General features: G+C 45.3%; 4 protein-coding genes across 5 annotated transcripts in view; 1 reads left to right on the top strand and 3 right to left on the bottom strand.

Annotated features, from left to right (window-relative positions):
- Positions 1-16,431, bottom strand: part of LOC126562737 (F-actin-capping protein subunit alpha) — a 172,348-nt gene that overhangs the window by 102,947 nt on the left and 52,970 nt on the right. The gene's annotated exons all lie outside the window — the stretch shown is intronic.
- Positions 965-2,634, bottom strand: LOC126563098 (protein lethal(2)essential for life-like). Of its 2 annotated transcripts, none has more exons than XM_050219712.1 (3): positions 2,245-2,634; positions 1,373-1,520; positions 965-1,002 (listed from the first exon to the last, which is right to left on the bottom strand). In XM_050219712.1, exons 1-3 carry the CDS (start codon positions 2,618-2,620, stop codon positions 972-974), a joined length of 555 nt encoding a protein of 184 aa, XP_050075669.1. In that variant the 5' UTR covers positions 2,621-2,634; the 3' UTR covers positions 965-971. The 2 variants fall into 2 exon arrangements, with proteins under 2 accessions (XP_050075669.1, XP_050075671.1); XM_050219714.1 differs by having other exon boundaries at positions 966-1,002; positions 1,421-1,520.
- Positions 11,253-12,129, top strand: LOC126563018 (protein lethal(2)essential for life-like). Its single transcript, XM_050219626.1, has 3 exons — positions 11,253-11,362; positions 11,460-11,767; positions 11,927-12,129. The coding sequence occupies exons 1-3, from the start codon at positions 11,256-11,258 to the stop codon at positions 12,127-12,129; spliced, it is 618 nt and encodes a 205-aa protein (XP_050075583.1). The 5' UTR covers positions 11,253-11,255.
- LOC126563070 (protein lethal(2)essential for life-like) overlaps positions 15,314-16,431 on the bottom strand; it is a 566,897-nt gene continuing 565,779 nt past the window's right edge. The window contains exons 2-4 of the mRNA XM_050219680.1: positions 15,964-16,085; positions 15,573-15,871; positions 15,314-15,495 (exon numbers count right to left, since the gene is read on the bottom strand). Coding sequence (XP_050075637.1) covers positions 15,317-15,495; positions 15,573-15,871; positions 15,964-16,064 — 579 coding nt within the window. The 5' untranslated portion in view covers positions 16,065-16,085 and the 3' untranslated portion in view covers positions 15,314-15,316. The remainder of the gene's footprint in view (positions 15,496-15,572; positions 15,872-15,963; positions 16,086-16,431) is intronic.

Genomic DNA, 16,431 nt, shown 5'->3' with positions numbered 1-16,431 from the left:
GGGTTCGTTTAGGGCGTTTGCAGTAAACGGTAGCTGCCTTTTACATAGGAAATATGTGGAATTTTTGTGTCAGATAATATGCTTTAAAGCTACCTAAGCAGCTACTCTTTTTTCGTTTGGGAAGTCTTTTTGGAGAGCTCTTGATCGAATGGCACGCGATGTTGCCGCACCTGTTTCTACATCAATCTGTCCATCGTCCTTTTTGTCCCTTTTTTTTCGTATTAATTTCCATCAATTTCGGAATCAATCGAACGAACAGCAAACAAACTTACAGTGCGTTCGAAATGAGAATACAATTTTTGGTTGTTGGTTTTTTGGTTTTCTTTCTTTTTTTTATTGGAATTAGTTCATCATTCTGTGGACGTTGTTATACGCAAAAACTAGACTAGTACTGGGCATTGTGGATTGCACAATCGAATCAAAATACGAAGACTAGATATTAGGTGTATTATTTTCTTTTTAAAGGGTTAAACTACTCTTTTGAAGATTTTGTGTTTTTCTTTGTAACAAACAACAACACTGGTAACATTTTGCTAATGAATCACATTTTTAGTTGGTATGCTGCGCGGCTTATTAAATAAATTCGCGGGGTTAGGCGATGCAGTTTTCGAGCATCTTCGATTAGAACATGTGCTGCTGGGTGTGCGCGAGTATTGTGTGTGTTTTTTTTTGTGCAGATATTATTATTTTTTCTCTCGGCGGAAAAGCGGGTTAACGCATTTGAAATCGTTTCCAAATGTGGTAGCGCCTAAAGATAGGCAATGCCCATTTCCTCGCTTAACCGGCCTTTCCAGCAGGAGAGTTGCGTTTCACGCAAACAAAACCGATTTACAACGTGCAGCACACATTCGGCAGGTGTATTTAGAAGACTCGTGCATCGCGCTGCACGACGTGCAACGCAAGCCACAACATTGAAGAAGGGTGGGTTGGAGCAAACAACAGCGATCGCTTTTGAAACATGTTCGTAACGGTTACTTGTAGTACGTCAAGCAGCGCCGCGAACTGAAGAGATAATAGTGAGGAAAATGGAAAGAAAACAACCGAAAAGAAGAAAAAAAAAGAAGAAAAACGAAACAGAAAGAAAGAAAGAAAAACAAAAGCGATCAACAATAATCGAGTATAAGCGGGAGCTCGCGAACGGGATTTGAATCGGTGGTGGAACGATGAAATCGCTTCGACGCTGGCAGTTTTGTAGTATGTTTTTGTTACGTTTTAAAAGGCCGGAAGCACACCCAAAGCGAGATAGAGTATGAGAGCTAGTAAGAAGAAATAGGTGACAGGTTGATGCTTCCGGCAGCGTCCATATTCCACCCCCTCGGAGTAACCCGATTCGTTGGCTTCTGTGTGCGTTCGTGTGCTTAGGTGCAATTACTTCTTATCCTCGATGGCCGGTTTACCGGTGTGCCAGATCGGGACGTACTTTTCGACTTTCGGGGCCGGCAGACCGATCCTTGGCGCTGTAACGGTCAGGATGCCGTCGGACGAGAGCGACGAGACGATCAGGTTCGCGTCATAGCCAACTGTGTGTAGGGAAGGGGAGAAACGGTTGCTTAGATTTGAAGCGTAATGCGTATTGCATGCCAACAGGCGTAATGTTGTGCTGATTGCATACATCGAGATGTGTGCTAGATCAATCACCAGTTAATGAAGCTTATTGTGAAAAAGGACAACCACGAATCCTTTGTTTGACATCGTATGACTAAACAGAAGTATTAATACGGTCCCCATTTCGTTCTAGGATTAATTTAGCATCAAGGTTTCGCATGCTTCCATTCTATTCTAGACCCCGATATTTGTTGACATAATCGAATGACTTACCCCGTGAAATCAATCGTGCACGATGAGGGCGGCACTTTTGTATGCAGGTGAGTGAGGTGGCTGTCGAAACCCGTCCCCGTACCGAAATTAACCACAACTACTACTCCCGCAATGGGGTAGACGACAACAAATGCGGTCGCGTGTGACTAATACTCGGAGGACTACATACAGCCGACATAAGGGATTGTGCAATTCGAGCGAATGGTGAAGTACGCGCCAGACAGTGACAGTGAGGATGAATCATTAAATGGCGAATCCCTAGGGGTTTGCAGGCATGACCCTTCGTTGCCAGAAATATCCCTTTCATCTCAGGTGAGAACGGGGTGCTACTAATGGGAACGGGTTGCAATAACAATGATGATCGGTGCCAGCAAGCAAAAGACGAGTGCCCGAAAAAAAAACCCCCCGATTGGGACGATCACTTACTCGGTACGAGATAGCGACGGGAGAACTGACGCGCCACATAGCCCTGCTCGTCCCGCTTCTCCTCATGTTTGCCCTCGATCGTGACGTACTTGTCCGTGCGGCGTACCGTTACCTCGTGCGGCAAAAACTGATGCACATCGATCTCGATCTGGAACCGATCACGGTCCGTGTCCACCTTTGCACCGACATCCCGTAGGCTAAAGTAGCGCCAGGGCCGATACAGGCTGGACCAGCGCAGTGGTGCGAGCGGTGGCACGCGCCAAAAGTCGTCCGACCCGAGCACCTCCTGCGTGATCGACTTCTCGAGGACGCGCGTGTACAGTGGTAGGTCCCAGTCGTCCCACCACGTACGGTACTGTACCGGAACGAGCGACATCGTGGTAAGGTCGAGGTTAGCGCTAAGGAAGACAGAAAGAATGTTCCGTTAAGAATTGTTTTCCCCCTGCAATCGGCTTTGGAGGAGGAAAGAAGAAAAAAAAGCATTCGCAGAAATGATAAAAGATGCAAAACGTTTGGGTGAACGGCTGAAGGGCACATTTTTGCACAACCCAAGCAGGCATCCCGAGTGAAATAAACTATGCGACCGAACGTTTGGTGCGCGGCCCGCGAGCTGATAGTGCAATTTATTGATTTAACACTGTCACGGTGGATTAGGCCGATTATAAATAGCGGCCAAAAAGGGGCGAAACCGTTTCAGACGAATCGGGTCCATGGGATTGACCTTTTTTTTTTTTTGCTCTCTCTCTCGTCCCACTATCGTTCTTTGGTGGTTGGTTCTTTGGTGGTGGTTGGTTGGCGACGGGTTGCCCTTCGATTCGCACAAGCCCCTCATTTTTTGTTTGTTTGGGGGAGGGTTAATAAAAATGGTTGTCCCTCGAAGGACTCGATGTCAGCCGGTGAGGCCAGAAATGATTCGCAAATCCGCGCACTTGGACTTGCACTTGCGAAAATAGGAACACCGATAGGGGAATATTAACCGGGACGAAGGCTGACCTTCTTGGGAGGGAACCAGTTACAAGTGCAAGTGTCAATTATTAAAAAAATCCTAACCTTAACTTTGAAAAATTCCTTTTCAAATTCGATGAAAGAGTGAAAAATCGAATGGCCTGGCTTTCTTGCTTGATAATCATCCAACCATCTGCTTTTAATACACAGCGTACACTTAATGCACGTGATTTGGATAAATTCCAAACGGCTTTGATTACCGTCTTCTCTCGCGGGATACACTTCTTCACTGCGCCATCACGTTTCTTACCTTAATGGAAAGGTTCGATCCCTGGATCAGATCCGAATGCTCGGAAGTTAAGAAGTTCACCTGCACAGCGAGACGTACCTATCGATACTGAGGACTTCTAGCTAGCGATGGCCAAACCGTAATCACTTTCACCCACCCTACGAGGACACGACAGACAGCAGCGTTTTGGCAGCTTTTTGGCAGCGAAAGTGGCGGCCGACGATACGACGAGACGCTGGTGACGCTTGATTAGAATGAATCCCGCTGCTCACGCTCACTAAGCAGGGTCTTTGACTCTGAGGGTGTGCGAAACGGACACTCTACCGAGTAGGGGTTGAACAGAAAAGTTGAACCGCTTCCAACGAGCGCATCCGCGAGACTATGATGGCTCGTGGCGGATGGATTTGAATTTTGTTTTGATTTTTGCACGCCCGCTCGCCCGCCCGCTGGTTCGCTGCAGGTTTGCGTGCTTGTCGTAGCCCTTGTATGGTCGATGCAAACAGCGGGGAGGGACTGTATGTAAAAGGGGGTTGGGAGCCGCAAGGGTTGTTGATGTTGCCATCGCCATCGAACGGGTGACTTTTAGCTTGGGCGCTCTTTTTCGCGATTACAGCGGCTCGAAGCGAAGTGTATAATATATAGACCATGTTGGGAAGGGTCCAGGTAAGGGTGGTGATGGTGTAGAATACCAACGTTTAAGGTGAGCTCGGAACACAATACCTGCTGGTAGTTGTCTTGGTTGTGGAGCATTAGAACGGGTGCTTTTTTGGTTCGATATTGATTGATCGGGTGGTTTGCATCGTGAAGGGAGCATATGGGGAGCTTGATTAGGGCTTAATTTGTTTACAGTATGTTGCGTTATTGGTTGAACCTTAATTTATTTATACAAAACGGGAGAGATTTTACAGGACGAACTAGAATTTTTGGGCTACTAAATTGACATCTTTCTTTTTTGAGTGGCGCCATCTAGTGGAAAATTGGATTATTAATCTATTACAGACTAAGAGAAAATTCGATAACTAAAACCTTATAGTATAAAGTAGAGCTGTTAAACAATAATTTACAGTACTCCGGTGTATCAAAATCCATGCGTATCTCAATCGATTCTTCTTACTGCTCCCGCTCCGGGAAGCATTGGAATGCTACCACCCGTATCGTAACAATGGCTTCCCTTTTCCTTCCCGTTTTCCCCGTCCTCCTCTCCTGAGGTGAACCAATCAAGCGTGAAGTTGACATTCGCACACACACACACACTCTGGCACGAGATATATGGTGCCAAACATTTTTTTTTAGAATCAAACGACCACTCAAGGTTATGCGACATGATCTACTCTGGAAGGGCTGTTCGATCTTCGACGCACTCGATCAACGAAAAAAAAAAAAAGGCTCGCAATCAATAGTCCCCCGTGGGGAACAGGTAGGAATCGCAAATTTACCCGTGTGTTTGCTCGCATTTCCGCAATTACCGGGCTCGGAAGCGAACGCCGCTCCGGTTCCGTGGTGTAACGCTTTGTATGGTATTGTTATTTCGCGCGCCATACCAACATGCACTGGTTCGGTGTGGGTGAATGTTGTGTGTGGGTGGACTGCGTTTTGTTTGTGAACAGTGGATCGCCGGTCGTCGGTTGATTAGCTTGCGGACACGTGGTTTTATTTTGTGGAGCTGTGAGATTTCATTGTGAGGCGGGAAAGGAGGCATGAGGCATTGGTTGCGTAGTGTAATAATTACCATACATGGGAGCATCTGCGCGTAGCGGTCAGCTGTTGTGCTGGTCGGGGCTTGTGTGTTTGTGCGAAGGGCGTGGTGCGTTTGTACGATCGGTGACTTCAATAAACAGTCGTTGGATTGTTCGGTGCTGGTGCGCGATTAGCTTGTAATCTGGAACCGGCATGCAGAATCTGGGCGAGTTTCCTCTACAATAAAGCTAGAAAAAGGGAAGGTGAGACTCATCTATGTAGAATCATACTAAGCTATTTCTAGCATTAAATTAGTGAATCGATAGCATACACGCGTTTGCCATAGTGTTTAATGCCTTGATTGACCTTATACAGTTTTTGCAAATTGATTCAAGCAATATCCCAAGAAGAAAAAGCTTGTCAAAGAGTGGTCAGAAGGTATTTTTAATATTGGGCAAAAATCTAAGACAAAAATAATATTTCAAAGGCCCATAGCCTCTATACAAAAGAAACTAAATTAGAATGATCGTAGACTTGGCTTGCTCTAACTAATAAAGATATACAGGTTCAAGATTGATAAGGATTGAGTATAGGATTCTCATTCTTACGGTAGAGGATGTCGTGATGACATACAGCCAGCTTTCTCTATCTCAGCCGATCTCTACCAGGCTCGACTCCACTACCGCTTTGACTACCGTTTGCATAAGCGTCCTGTGGACCAAAGCGAGATGGAAAATGGGGCCCTGTATTACATTACATCGTAGTTCGATAAGTGTCCAATTTTTGGTGCTCATGTAATCGGATTTATAACCAAGCGGGTTTCTAAAAACTCCCGGAAAATTCCGCCAGCAGCATTCTAGCTTTCACTTAGTTATTGCGGAAAAACACTTTCCTCCCTGTGCCATGTTCCCACGTATCCAACGGTATACAGCACGCCCTGATCTGTGTAGGAATTGAGGGGGGATGTTCAACAAAAAACATGTGCGGTAGAAAGACGCATCCAACGGTATGCCGGAGGCCAGGATCGGACCAAAACTGAGCGAGTTATCGCCGATTTTTGCCGATTTTTCGCAAAAGCTGGGCGGGGGTAGAGAGATCGGATTGAGGTGCTGCGCAAAAAGATGCACCGCTCCAAGAGGCATCTAACAGTATGCCGGACGCCCGGATTGGACGAAGACCGAGCGAGTTATAGCTGAATTTCCACGGGAATGCTGTTATTTTCCGCAATAACTGGGCAGGGGGAGGAGGGATTGGGTTGAGATATTCGGCAAAAAGATGCGACGTTTCAAGACGCATCTAACAGTATGCCGGACGCCCAGATCGGACGAAGACCGAGCGAGTTATCGCGGATTTTCGCCGATTTTCTGCAATAACTGGGCAGGAGGAGGAGGGATCGGGTTGGAGTGTTCTGCAAAAAGTTGCGCCGCTCCAGGACGCATCTAACGGTGTGCCGGACGCCAGGATCGGAGCAAAACTGAGCGAGTTGCCGCCGATTTTCGCCGATTTTCCGCAATAACTGGGCAGGGGGAGGAGGGATCGGGTTGAGGTGTTCGGCAAAAAGATGCGACGTTCCAAGACGCATCTAACGGTATGCCGTACACAAGGATCGAACCAGGAATGACCGAGTTATCGCCGATTTTCCATGGGAATGCTGCTGGCGGAATTTCCCGGAAGGGGGCGAATCGGTGGAAGGGGAAGCCCTTCGTTTCCTTAAATATTGAAAAACACGTTGTAGAGGACTTTTTAAAAGATATTTCAAGAAAGAACCAAAATTGAGGATGAATTTCATAAAATTGGGAGAACACTCTTAAATTGGGCGGAAAAATATTTGTCATGACGGAAAGAAAATAATTTTCTGACCAATTTAAAATTTCCATATGCTACCTCCTCACCTAGTATGCTCTCCTGTTACTCCTGGTCGAATTTTGCCGCATCGAAAACCGACCAATTTTGGCCCAAAAATCCGACCCGGAGCGACTCGTAGTAACAGGAGAACATGACTTCGAGGAGGTAGCTCGGGCCGGTCAAAAAATTCCAAATCCGGTTTTAAAATCCAAAGTCAGTTTTAAAATCCCGATGCAAAATTTAAAGTTGAATTTCAAACTTAAAATTTCCAACCCAAATTTAACTTGGATTTCGAAAATTAAAACTGATTTTGGAATTTTTTGATATGCCCGAGCTACCTCTTCGAAGTCATGCTCTCCTGTTACTACGAGTCGCTCCGGGTCGGATTTTTGTGCCAAAATTGGTCGGTTTTCGATGTGGCAAAATTCGACCAGAAGTAACAGGAGAGCATACTAGGCGAAGAGGTAGCAAATGGAAATTTTAAAATTGGTCAGAAAATTATTTTCTTTCCGTCATGACAAATATTTTTCCGCCCAATTTAAGAGTATTCTCCCAATTTTATAAAAGTCATCCTCAATTTTGTTTCTTTCATAAAATATGTTTTAAAAAGTCCTCTACAACGTGTTTTTAAATATTTAAGCGAACTAAGGGTTTCCCCTTCCACCGATTCGCCCCCTTCCGGGAAATTCCGCCAGCAGCATTCCTATGGAAAATCGGCGATAACTCGCTCAGTCTTTGTCCGATCCTGGCTTTCGGCATACCGTTAGATTCGTCTTGGAGCGGCGCATCTTTTTGCCGAACACCTCAACACGATCCCTCCTCCCCCTGCCCAGTTATTGCGGAAAATAACAGCATTCCCGTGGAAATTCAGCTATAACTCGCTCGGTCTTCGTCCGATCCGGGCGTCCGGCACACCGTTAGATGCGTCTTGGAGCGGCGCAACTTTTTGCAGAACACTCCAACCCGATCCCTCCTCCCCCTGCCCAGTTATTGCGGAAAATCGGCGAAAATCGGCGGTAACTCGCTCAATTTTCGTCCGATCCTGGCGACCGGCACACCGTTAGATGCGTCTTGGAACGGCGCATCTTTTTGCAAAACACCTTAACCCGATCCCTCCTCATCCTGCACAGTTATTGCGGAAAATAACAGCATTCCCGTGGAAATTCAGCTATAACTCGCTCAGTTTTCGTCCGATCCTGGCGTCCGGCATACCATTAGATGCGTCCTGGAGCCGCGCATCTTTTTGCCGAACACATCAAAAGGATTGCGACCCCCGGCTCCTCCCCTGACCAGTTATTCCACAAGAAAGGGGTTTTTAGTGGAAAATCGGCGGTAACTCCCCCAGGCTTGGTACAATCGGAGCAAAATGCACACCGTTGGATGCGTCTTTTGGACTGAGCATCTTTTTGTGCAACACCTTATCCCGATCTCTCCACCCCTGACCGAGTTTTTCCACGAAAAAGGTGTTTTCTGCTGAAAATTTGTGATAACTCTCTGAATTTTAGCCCGGTCGGGACGTTCCACAGCGCGTTATAAATGAACAATAAAGGGCGATACAAATACAGAAAAAAAGCAATATTTCATTTCAAAGTTCGATTTTGTTTGCCGCAAAATTGTTTTCTCCCTTCGATAAGAAAAATGTTCGATCGTTAAAATTTTATTTCGAGTAACAGGAGAGCATACTAGTGCAAGAGGTAGCATTTTGTCGAAAAAACATCGAATTTTCTTAGCTGGTAGAGAAAAAACACCGCCAAGTGCATTGCGTTTTGCATATTTAGCGTCGCATAAAATGCTTAGAAATTAGGGCTAGCTAAAGCTATCTGTAAAGCGGATTGCATATTGATGGGCGCAGAAAGCTATTTTGAAGTTTTGAAAACTTTCTGAAATATTTCGAATTGAAACTTGAATTTGGAAATTTGAAGCACGATACCAGTAACCTCTTCGAATGCATGCTCTCCTGTTACGACCAGTCGCTCCTGGCAGGAAAATTAGCTCAAAACCGAAGCAACTTCGAAGCGGCAAAATTCGATACCATGTAACAGGAGAGCATATCAGGCCAAGAGGTAGCAATTCAAATTTTGAAAAGAGAACACCAAATAATTTTCATTCCGTCATGAAAATACATTTTTGCGTTCCATTTGTGTTTTAAAATTTTATTTTAGTTTTACGAATTTTATGTTCTTTTATTCAATATTTTTTTACAATGATTTCCATGACGTGTTTTTAACGCTAAAGTCGAATTTATTACAACAACGTTTATAATTATTCGATCCGGATTTTCTCTTTCGTGCTACACTTATCCAAAGTCGATTATACATATAATTTAACATAAATATACGAATGCTTGTTGTTGGAAAATAAAATAAAAACTAGAAGAGATAACTTTAATCTGAATAATATTTAGGATATTTTTGTATAAGTTTGACACACACTTTAATAATGTTTTTGGTACACAGAAATCTTCCTTCGTGTAACATAACTATTACGAACCCCAGTTGCGTGTTTGTTGGACAACCTGGACAAACTGAACGCCTGGACAACCGGATTGATTCGCCGGGGTTGCTCTCTGGCCTTAGCCTATACGCCTCGCCGAGTTTGCTCTGAGCAAAATCGATGCTCGAAATAGAGGATTTGCTGTACCACCTTTTTGGTGTCTGATGCTTTTTTATGTATTAACCGTGAACTAAGCGTTGTCTGTGATCGTTACCAACTGAACTTGTTCCGCGCCGTGTTTTTAAACTGTTTTGTTTTGATGTATCGCTTCCAAGAGGCCTCACGCGGTCCGTTGAAATGAATAAAATAAATAAAAAATAATAGTTCTGCTTACATATGTTTCACGCATTCACAAGATCCTAAATTCTTCTCTCTCTTTCTTCAAATATCAATCAATTCAGTTAAGAAATACTACGTATTAAGCAGTTTAGACCCTTTGACCAATGAGACCCCATCCTAAACTCACATTTGTTCTGGATAATTTGACTCTATAAGCTCCAGGCAACTGTGTATCCACAAACTAGCTATAATTTCCTTCTTCCTTCAACAAAGTTTATTTACACAATCGAACTATAAGCCAGTGTCAGTTATGGGATTGGATTGCTGCCAAAAAGAGCGTCTCTTTAGTAGGTAAAATATTTGCCTTTAATTACATCTGGCATCATCTTCTCACCTTAGCAAAAATTATTCCTGGTGGAGGTGGGTGCTCCGGGGTCGGGATGGACCCGGGAATAAAATTTCAAATCAACAATAAATAATATAAAAGGTAAAATGAGTTGGACAAACAGAGAACCACACGCTGCTTGCTTGGCGGACAAGCAGTTGCGAAGCACTTATGATGTCTCGCGTATTGTATGCAAACACGCCGCACAGAACGAAGAACGAGCCCGAAATAAACAACTGCTTATCGACATCGAAACGCAAGCCTTTTTTTGCATTGCATTCTACAAGAAAATGCTAGAAATTATTCTCGTCTTCTTGCGCTCCGATCTACTGAACGTTACGGGAGAGCAATTGATTAATTTTCCATCTAATTGACACAATGCCACGCGCTTAAAGTGCTGATCGATTAACCTGATCGCCTCCACACATTTGTTGCTAGCGTGTTGTTTAATCATTAATTTATATTTAACAGATGATGTAGGCAAAAAGCGAAATTAAAAGATGAATTTGCGATTTTTCTCTCTCTCTCTTTCTCTTCCTTTACTCACGCAGCAACAGCAGCAGCAGCTGATCTTCGACGAAGATCTTCGTAAACAAACCGGCATGACGACACTTCAGAAGGGTTCTTCACACACATACTTAAGCAGTGCCTACTTCGAAAGAAATATGTCTTAACCCTTGGAGTGCAGACGAAGGGCTGATTGGGGATTGCATATCTCAGCGGTTACTTTGTGTTTGCTTACTTGCACATTCTCATACCAACACAGTGATGAATGGTAGCGTTTACACTAAAATTCTCTTCTTGTACGGTCATCTTGCTCTGCTCATCTGGTGGATTATGGCTTGCCAACTGTGGGAGAAAAAAGACGGATCTAATAGAGAGAGGGGGGGGGGGGGGGAAGGAAAGATGGGGCTTGGTGTTAAGTGACCGATGTCATATAAATATCGCGCACAGAACCATCAACCCGGCTCAGTCGGCAGTTTCAACGCGTTTTAGGCTGTTGTTCCCTTGACGGTGACAGTGATCTTGTTTCAGTGAGATAGTGAGTGCCGGTGTGTGTGTGTGTGTGAGTGTGTGTGTGTAGAAATACTAGACGAAATGTCCTCAGTACCGATGTACTTCCGCGACTGGTGGGATGACGATCTGTTTGAGAATCCTCGCCGAACATCGCGCTTGTTCGATCAACAGTTTGCGACCGGAATATTGTGCGTTTATACTGCTACTTAGCCACTGAGAGCCTGGAGCCGTGAAGCATTCAGCACATCCTGTTATCTTTCTTTTATCTTTGTGTGTTTGTGACAGTTCCGAGGACCTCCAGAAGATGGCCTCCAGCTTCCATACGTCCAATTTGCGCTCTTCCCGGCTCGGCAGCTTTCGCCGCCCATGGAGTGAGCTCGGTGTGGGCAAGTTTAGCCACAGTCTGATGAACGGTGGCACCCTGGCACCCGCCGATCGGCTGCAGATCAATCTGGACGTGCAACAATTCACACCGCATGAGATCACCGTTAAAACGGTCAACAATTCAATCGTGGTCGAGGGTAAGCACGAGGAGAAGCAGGACGAGCATGGTTTCATCTCGCGCCACTTTGTCCGTCGCTACGTACTGCCGGGTAAGTGGCTTCGAGCCGTACGAGGTAGAAGCGGAAGGGTTGGGTTGTGTTTGGATTCCGTTTTATGTTGAAACAACACTTCAACTTTTGGCTGGAAGAGCGACATCGCATGTTGACCGTTTCGCATCCGTTCTTTTGCTTCTTCTTCTCCGCTTGTAGACGAGCACGATCCAAAGGACGTCATCTCGAGTCTATCGTCTGACGGTGTGTTGACGATTGTGGCCCCAAAGAAGGTTCTGATTCCAGCGCCTGCCGAGGTGGTGTACGAGCGGACCGTACCAATACAGCGCGTTGAGGAGCGAACGGTGGAAAGTGTACGGACGACGTCGGAGAGCGTAACCAGTGAGAGTAATGGCAAATGAAGTGAAGGCCCGAATTGCCGGTTGAACCAAAGTGATTAGCAAAGTATTATTGAATGGATATCGAAAAAGGGTTATGTTTTGTGTGAAATAAAGTGGAGAAGAATTAAGTTTTTTTGTTGGGCACTCGTCGTAGATTTATTTGTTGGATCTTGCTGAAGGAGTCGTTTGTTTTTGTCAGATTTGTAGAGATCGTGTAAAGTGTATGTCAGTAGTGGCTCTAAAATATCAATATAATACGCCGTTGTGAATATGAACTCTCCGAGCTACACCCATTGGCGGAATAACCCATGGGCGGAGCTGGGGCACAGTTTGTCTATATCCCTTTCTCCCCTGGCGAGGGACTGATCGGAATGGGATATTCCGCAAAAAAATGCGCGGCTCCAGGACGCATCTTACAGTATGCCGGACGTCCAGTTATCGAGTTATCGCGAATTTTTTTCCGATTTTCCGCAATAACTGGGCGGGGAGAGGAGGGATCGGGTTGGGGTGTTCCGCTAAAACATGTGCGGCTCCAAGACGCATCTAACGGTATGCCGGACGCCCGGATCGGACGAAAACTGAGCGAGTTATCGTCGATTTTCGCCGATTTTCTGTAATAATTGGGCAAGGGGAGGAGGGATCGGGTTGGGGTTTTCCACAAAAAGATGCGTGGCTCTGAGACGCATCTAACGGTATGCTGAACGCCAGGATTGGACGAAAACTGAGCGAGTTATAGCTGAATTTCCATGGGAATGCTGTTATTTTCCACAATAACTGGGCAGGGAGAGGAGGGATCGGGTTGGGGTGTTCGGTAAAAATATGCGCGGCTCCAAGACGCATCTAACGGTATGCCGGACGCCCGGATCGGACGAAAACTGAGCGAGTTATCGTCGATTTTCGCCGATTTTCTGTAATAATTGGGCAAGGGGAGGAGGGATCGGGTTGGGGTTTTCCACAAAAAGATGCGTGGCTCTGAGACGCATCTAACGGTATGCTGAACGCCAGGATTGGACGAAAACTGAGCGAGTTATAGCTGAATTTCCATGGGAATGCTGTTATTTTCCGCAATAACTGGGCGGGGAGAGGAGGGATCGGGTTGAGGTGTTCGGCAAAAAGATGCGCCGCTCCAGGACGCATCTAACGGTATGCCGGAAGCCAGGATCAGACGAAGACTGAGAGAGTTATCGCCGATTTTCCATGGGAATGCTGCTGGCAGAATTTCCCGCAAGGGGGCGAATCGGTGGAAGGGGAAACCCTTCGTTCCCTTGAAAATTGAAAAACACGTTGTAGAGGACTTTTTAAAAGATATTTCAAGAAAGAAACAAAATTAAGGATGAATTTCATAAAATCGGGAGAACACTCTTAAATTGGGCGGAAAAATAGTTGTCGTGTCGGAAAGAAAATAATTTTCGGACCACTTTTAAAATTTCCATTTGCTACCTCCTCGCCTAGTATGCTCTCCTGTTACTCCTGGTCGAATTTTGCCGCATCGAAAACCGACCAATTTTGGCACAAAAATCCGACCAGAAGCGACTCGTAGTAACAGGAGAGCATGACTTCGAAGAGGTAGCTCGGACTGACCAAAAAATTCCAAAATCAGTTTTAATTTTCGAAATCCAAGTTACATTTGGGTTGGAAATTTAAAGGTTGGAATTCAACTTTAAATTTTGCATCGGGATTTTAAAACTGACTTTGGATTTTAAAACTGGTTTTGGAATTTTTTAGCTACCTCTTCGAAGTCATGTTCTCCTGTTGCTACGAGTCGCTCCGGGTCGGATTTTTGTGCCAAAATGGGTCGGTTTTCGATGCGGCAAAATTCGAGCAGAAGTAACAGGAGAGCATACTAGGCGAGGAGGTAGCAAATGGAAATTTTAAAATTGGTCAGAAAATTATTTTCTTTCCGTCATGACAAATATTTTTCCGCCCAATTTTAGAGTGTTCTCCCGATTTTATGAAATTCATCCTCAATTTTGTTTCTTTCTTAAAATATCTTTTAAAAAGTCCTCTACAACGTGTTTTTCAATTTTTAAGGGAACGAAGGGTTTCCCCTTCCACCGACTCGCCCCCTTCCGGGAAATTCTGCCAGCAGCATTCCCATGGAAAATCGGCGATAACTCGGTCATTCCTGGTTCGATCCTGGCGTCCCGCATACCGTTAGATGCGTCCTAGAGCGGCGCATCTTTTTGCCGAACACCCCAACCCGATCCCTCCTCCCCTTGCCCAGTTATTGCGGAAAATAACAGCATTCCCGTGGAAATTAAGCTATAACACGCTCGGTCTTCGTCCGATCCGGGCGTCCGGCATACCGTTAGATGCGTCTTGGAGCGGCGCATCTTTTTGCCGAACACCTCAACTCGATCCCTCCGCTCACCACCCAGTTATTGAGAAAAATAACAGCATTCCCGTGGAAAATCAATGATAACTCGGTCATTCCTAGTTTGGATGCTCCTTGGGCCTGCGCATCTTCTTGCGGAACACCTCAACCCGAACCTTCAAAGCTGCCCCCCCCTCCCCCCTCTTCCATCATCCTTTTTTGCGGCAGCATTAATTAAAATAACAGCATTCTCTTGGAAAATCAGCTATAACTCGCTCAGTTTTCCGTCAATCCTGGCGTCCGGCATACCGTTGGATCCGTCTTGGGGCCGCGCATCTTTTTGTTAATCAACGGTTAAACAACTTCTCTGCATTTTTGTCTTATTGATATCCATGTTCAACCATCATTAAACTAATTTGTGTAGAGAAAGCTAGCGAAACATCCGATAACATGGCTTCACATGGGTAGCAACAAGCTGACATTTACCGGAATTAAATTTAATGTGATATAGGAAGAGCTAAAATTTTCACTCCCTTAGGGCTTCTGAGAGGGTAATTCTGCCACTTGATACAACTGAGCGGCAATTTAGAACGCTCCGGTGATCACGATCTAGATCAAAAGTAGTACTTTAGGATGTACTTTCTCTATAAATTGGAGTTTATAGCAACGAAAATAAAAACTTGCTAACATAAATAAAATAGCATAACTTCCGTTTTTATTGTACGATCAGTTCAGAGTAGTGAGTAATGAAGTAGAAAGTTGAATAAATCTCCCACCCAAAGAAGTCTACCTCTAGCAAATACATCCAATCTAATACTCTTGCGCGGGTGCGCTGGGGATTTCTGTATAATATGCGTGTATGTGTGGGTATGTTAGAAGGGTTGTTTCCAGGATTTACTTCGTTCCCTCAACACTCGGCTGTGCGTCCTGCTTATCCTTGGACGGTTGTCCTGTCTGCTGGATCGGTACGCTACGTTCCGGGTTCGGGGCTGGGAGTGTCTTTTTCGGTGCGGTCACCGTTAGTACACCGTCGGAGGAAAGCGTCGACACAACATCGTTCGGATCGTGGCCACCTGAACATTGGGGGGGAAAGCATAAAAAGGCAAGTTAAGAATACACCTACAGGATATAGGCACAACAGCGGGCATACTTGGTAGCATGTAGCGGCGTGTAAAGTGTCGCGATACGAAACCATGCTCGTCCTGCTTCTCCTCATGCTTGCCCTCCACCACAATGCACCGGTCGCTCGTTTTGACGGTGATTTCTTCCGGCGTAAATTGCTGCACATCCAGAATGATCTGGAACCGGTCCTTGTCGAGGTTGAGCGTTGAGCCAGAATCTTGCCGAGTGAGGGCCGTATTACGCCATGGCCGATAGTATCCACCACGAAGTAGGGAGGGCGAAGAGAGTGGTGCCCGTGCCGGGAAGGATGAGAAAAGATCATCCGCACTGTTGTTTTGTATGTGTGTTTGATAAAAAAAAAAGCAAGGAAAATCGTTCAATCACTTCTTCACTGACAGCGATGTGTGGCCGTTACTAACCGCAACCCGGTGCCAAAATGCTGATCTAGTAGCCGTGACGTACGGAGCGGTGTGTCGAAATCTTCCCACCAATCACGGAACAGCATCGGTACGACGGACATCTTTGGAGAGAAAACCAAACACTTGCAATAATGACACAATCTTTTACTTATTTATCACTGTTTCTTCTTTTTTTTTTGCACCAACCTTTATGGTTCACTTGAAATCGAGTGAAAGTTCACCTAAAATAGATTTTTTTTCCCTTAATTTTCACCCACAAAAAAGGACCACTGTTCACCGGCTATTTGGCACACTGACTGACGGGCTGCGTGCACCGGGTTTTCACTTTTATAGTAGCACTTCTCTCACTATTTTTGGAACAAAGGTGAGAACATTTGGACTCCTTGGATGGAAGGAAAAATTTTCCATTACCGTTACTAAATGGTGAACGCGTGAGGGAGAGAGAGAGAGAGCAAGAGAAAAGCAACT

This window comes from Anopheles maculipalpis, chromosome 3RL (assembly GCF_943734695.1).
Source record: "Anopheles maculipalpis chromosome 3RL, idAnoMacuDA_375_x, whole genome shotgun sequence".
Taxonomy (NCBI): Eukaryota; Metazoa; Arthropoda; class Insecta; order Diptera; family Culicidae; genus Anopheles; species Anopheles maculipalpis.
The sequence above is the reverse complement of the archived record's forward strand: the minus strand, read 5'-3'. Positions and strand labels throughout refer to the sequence as shown.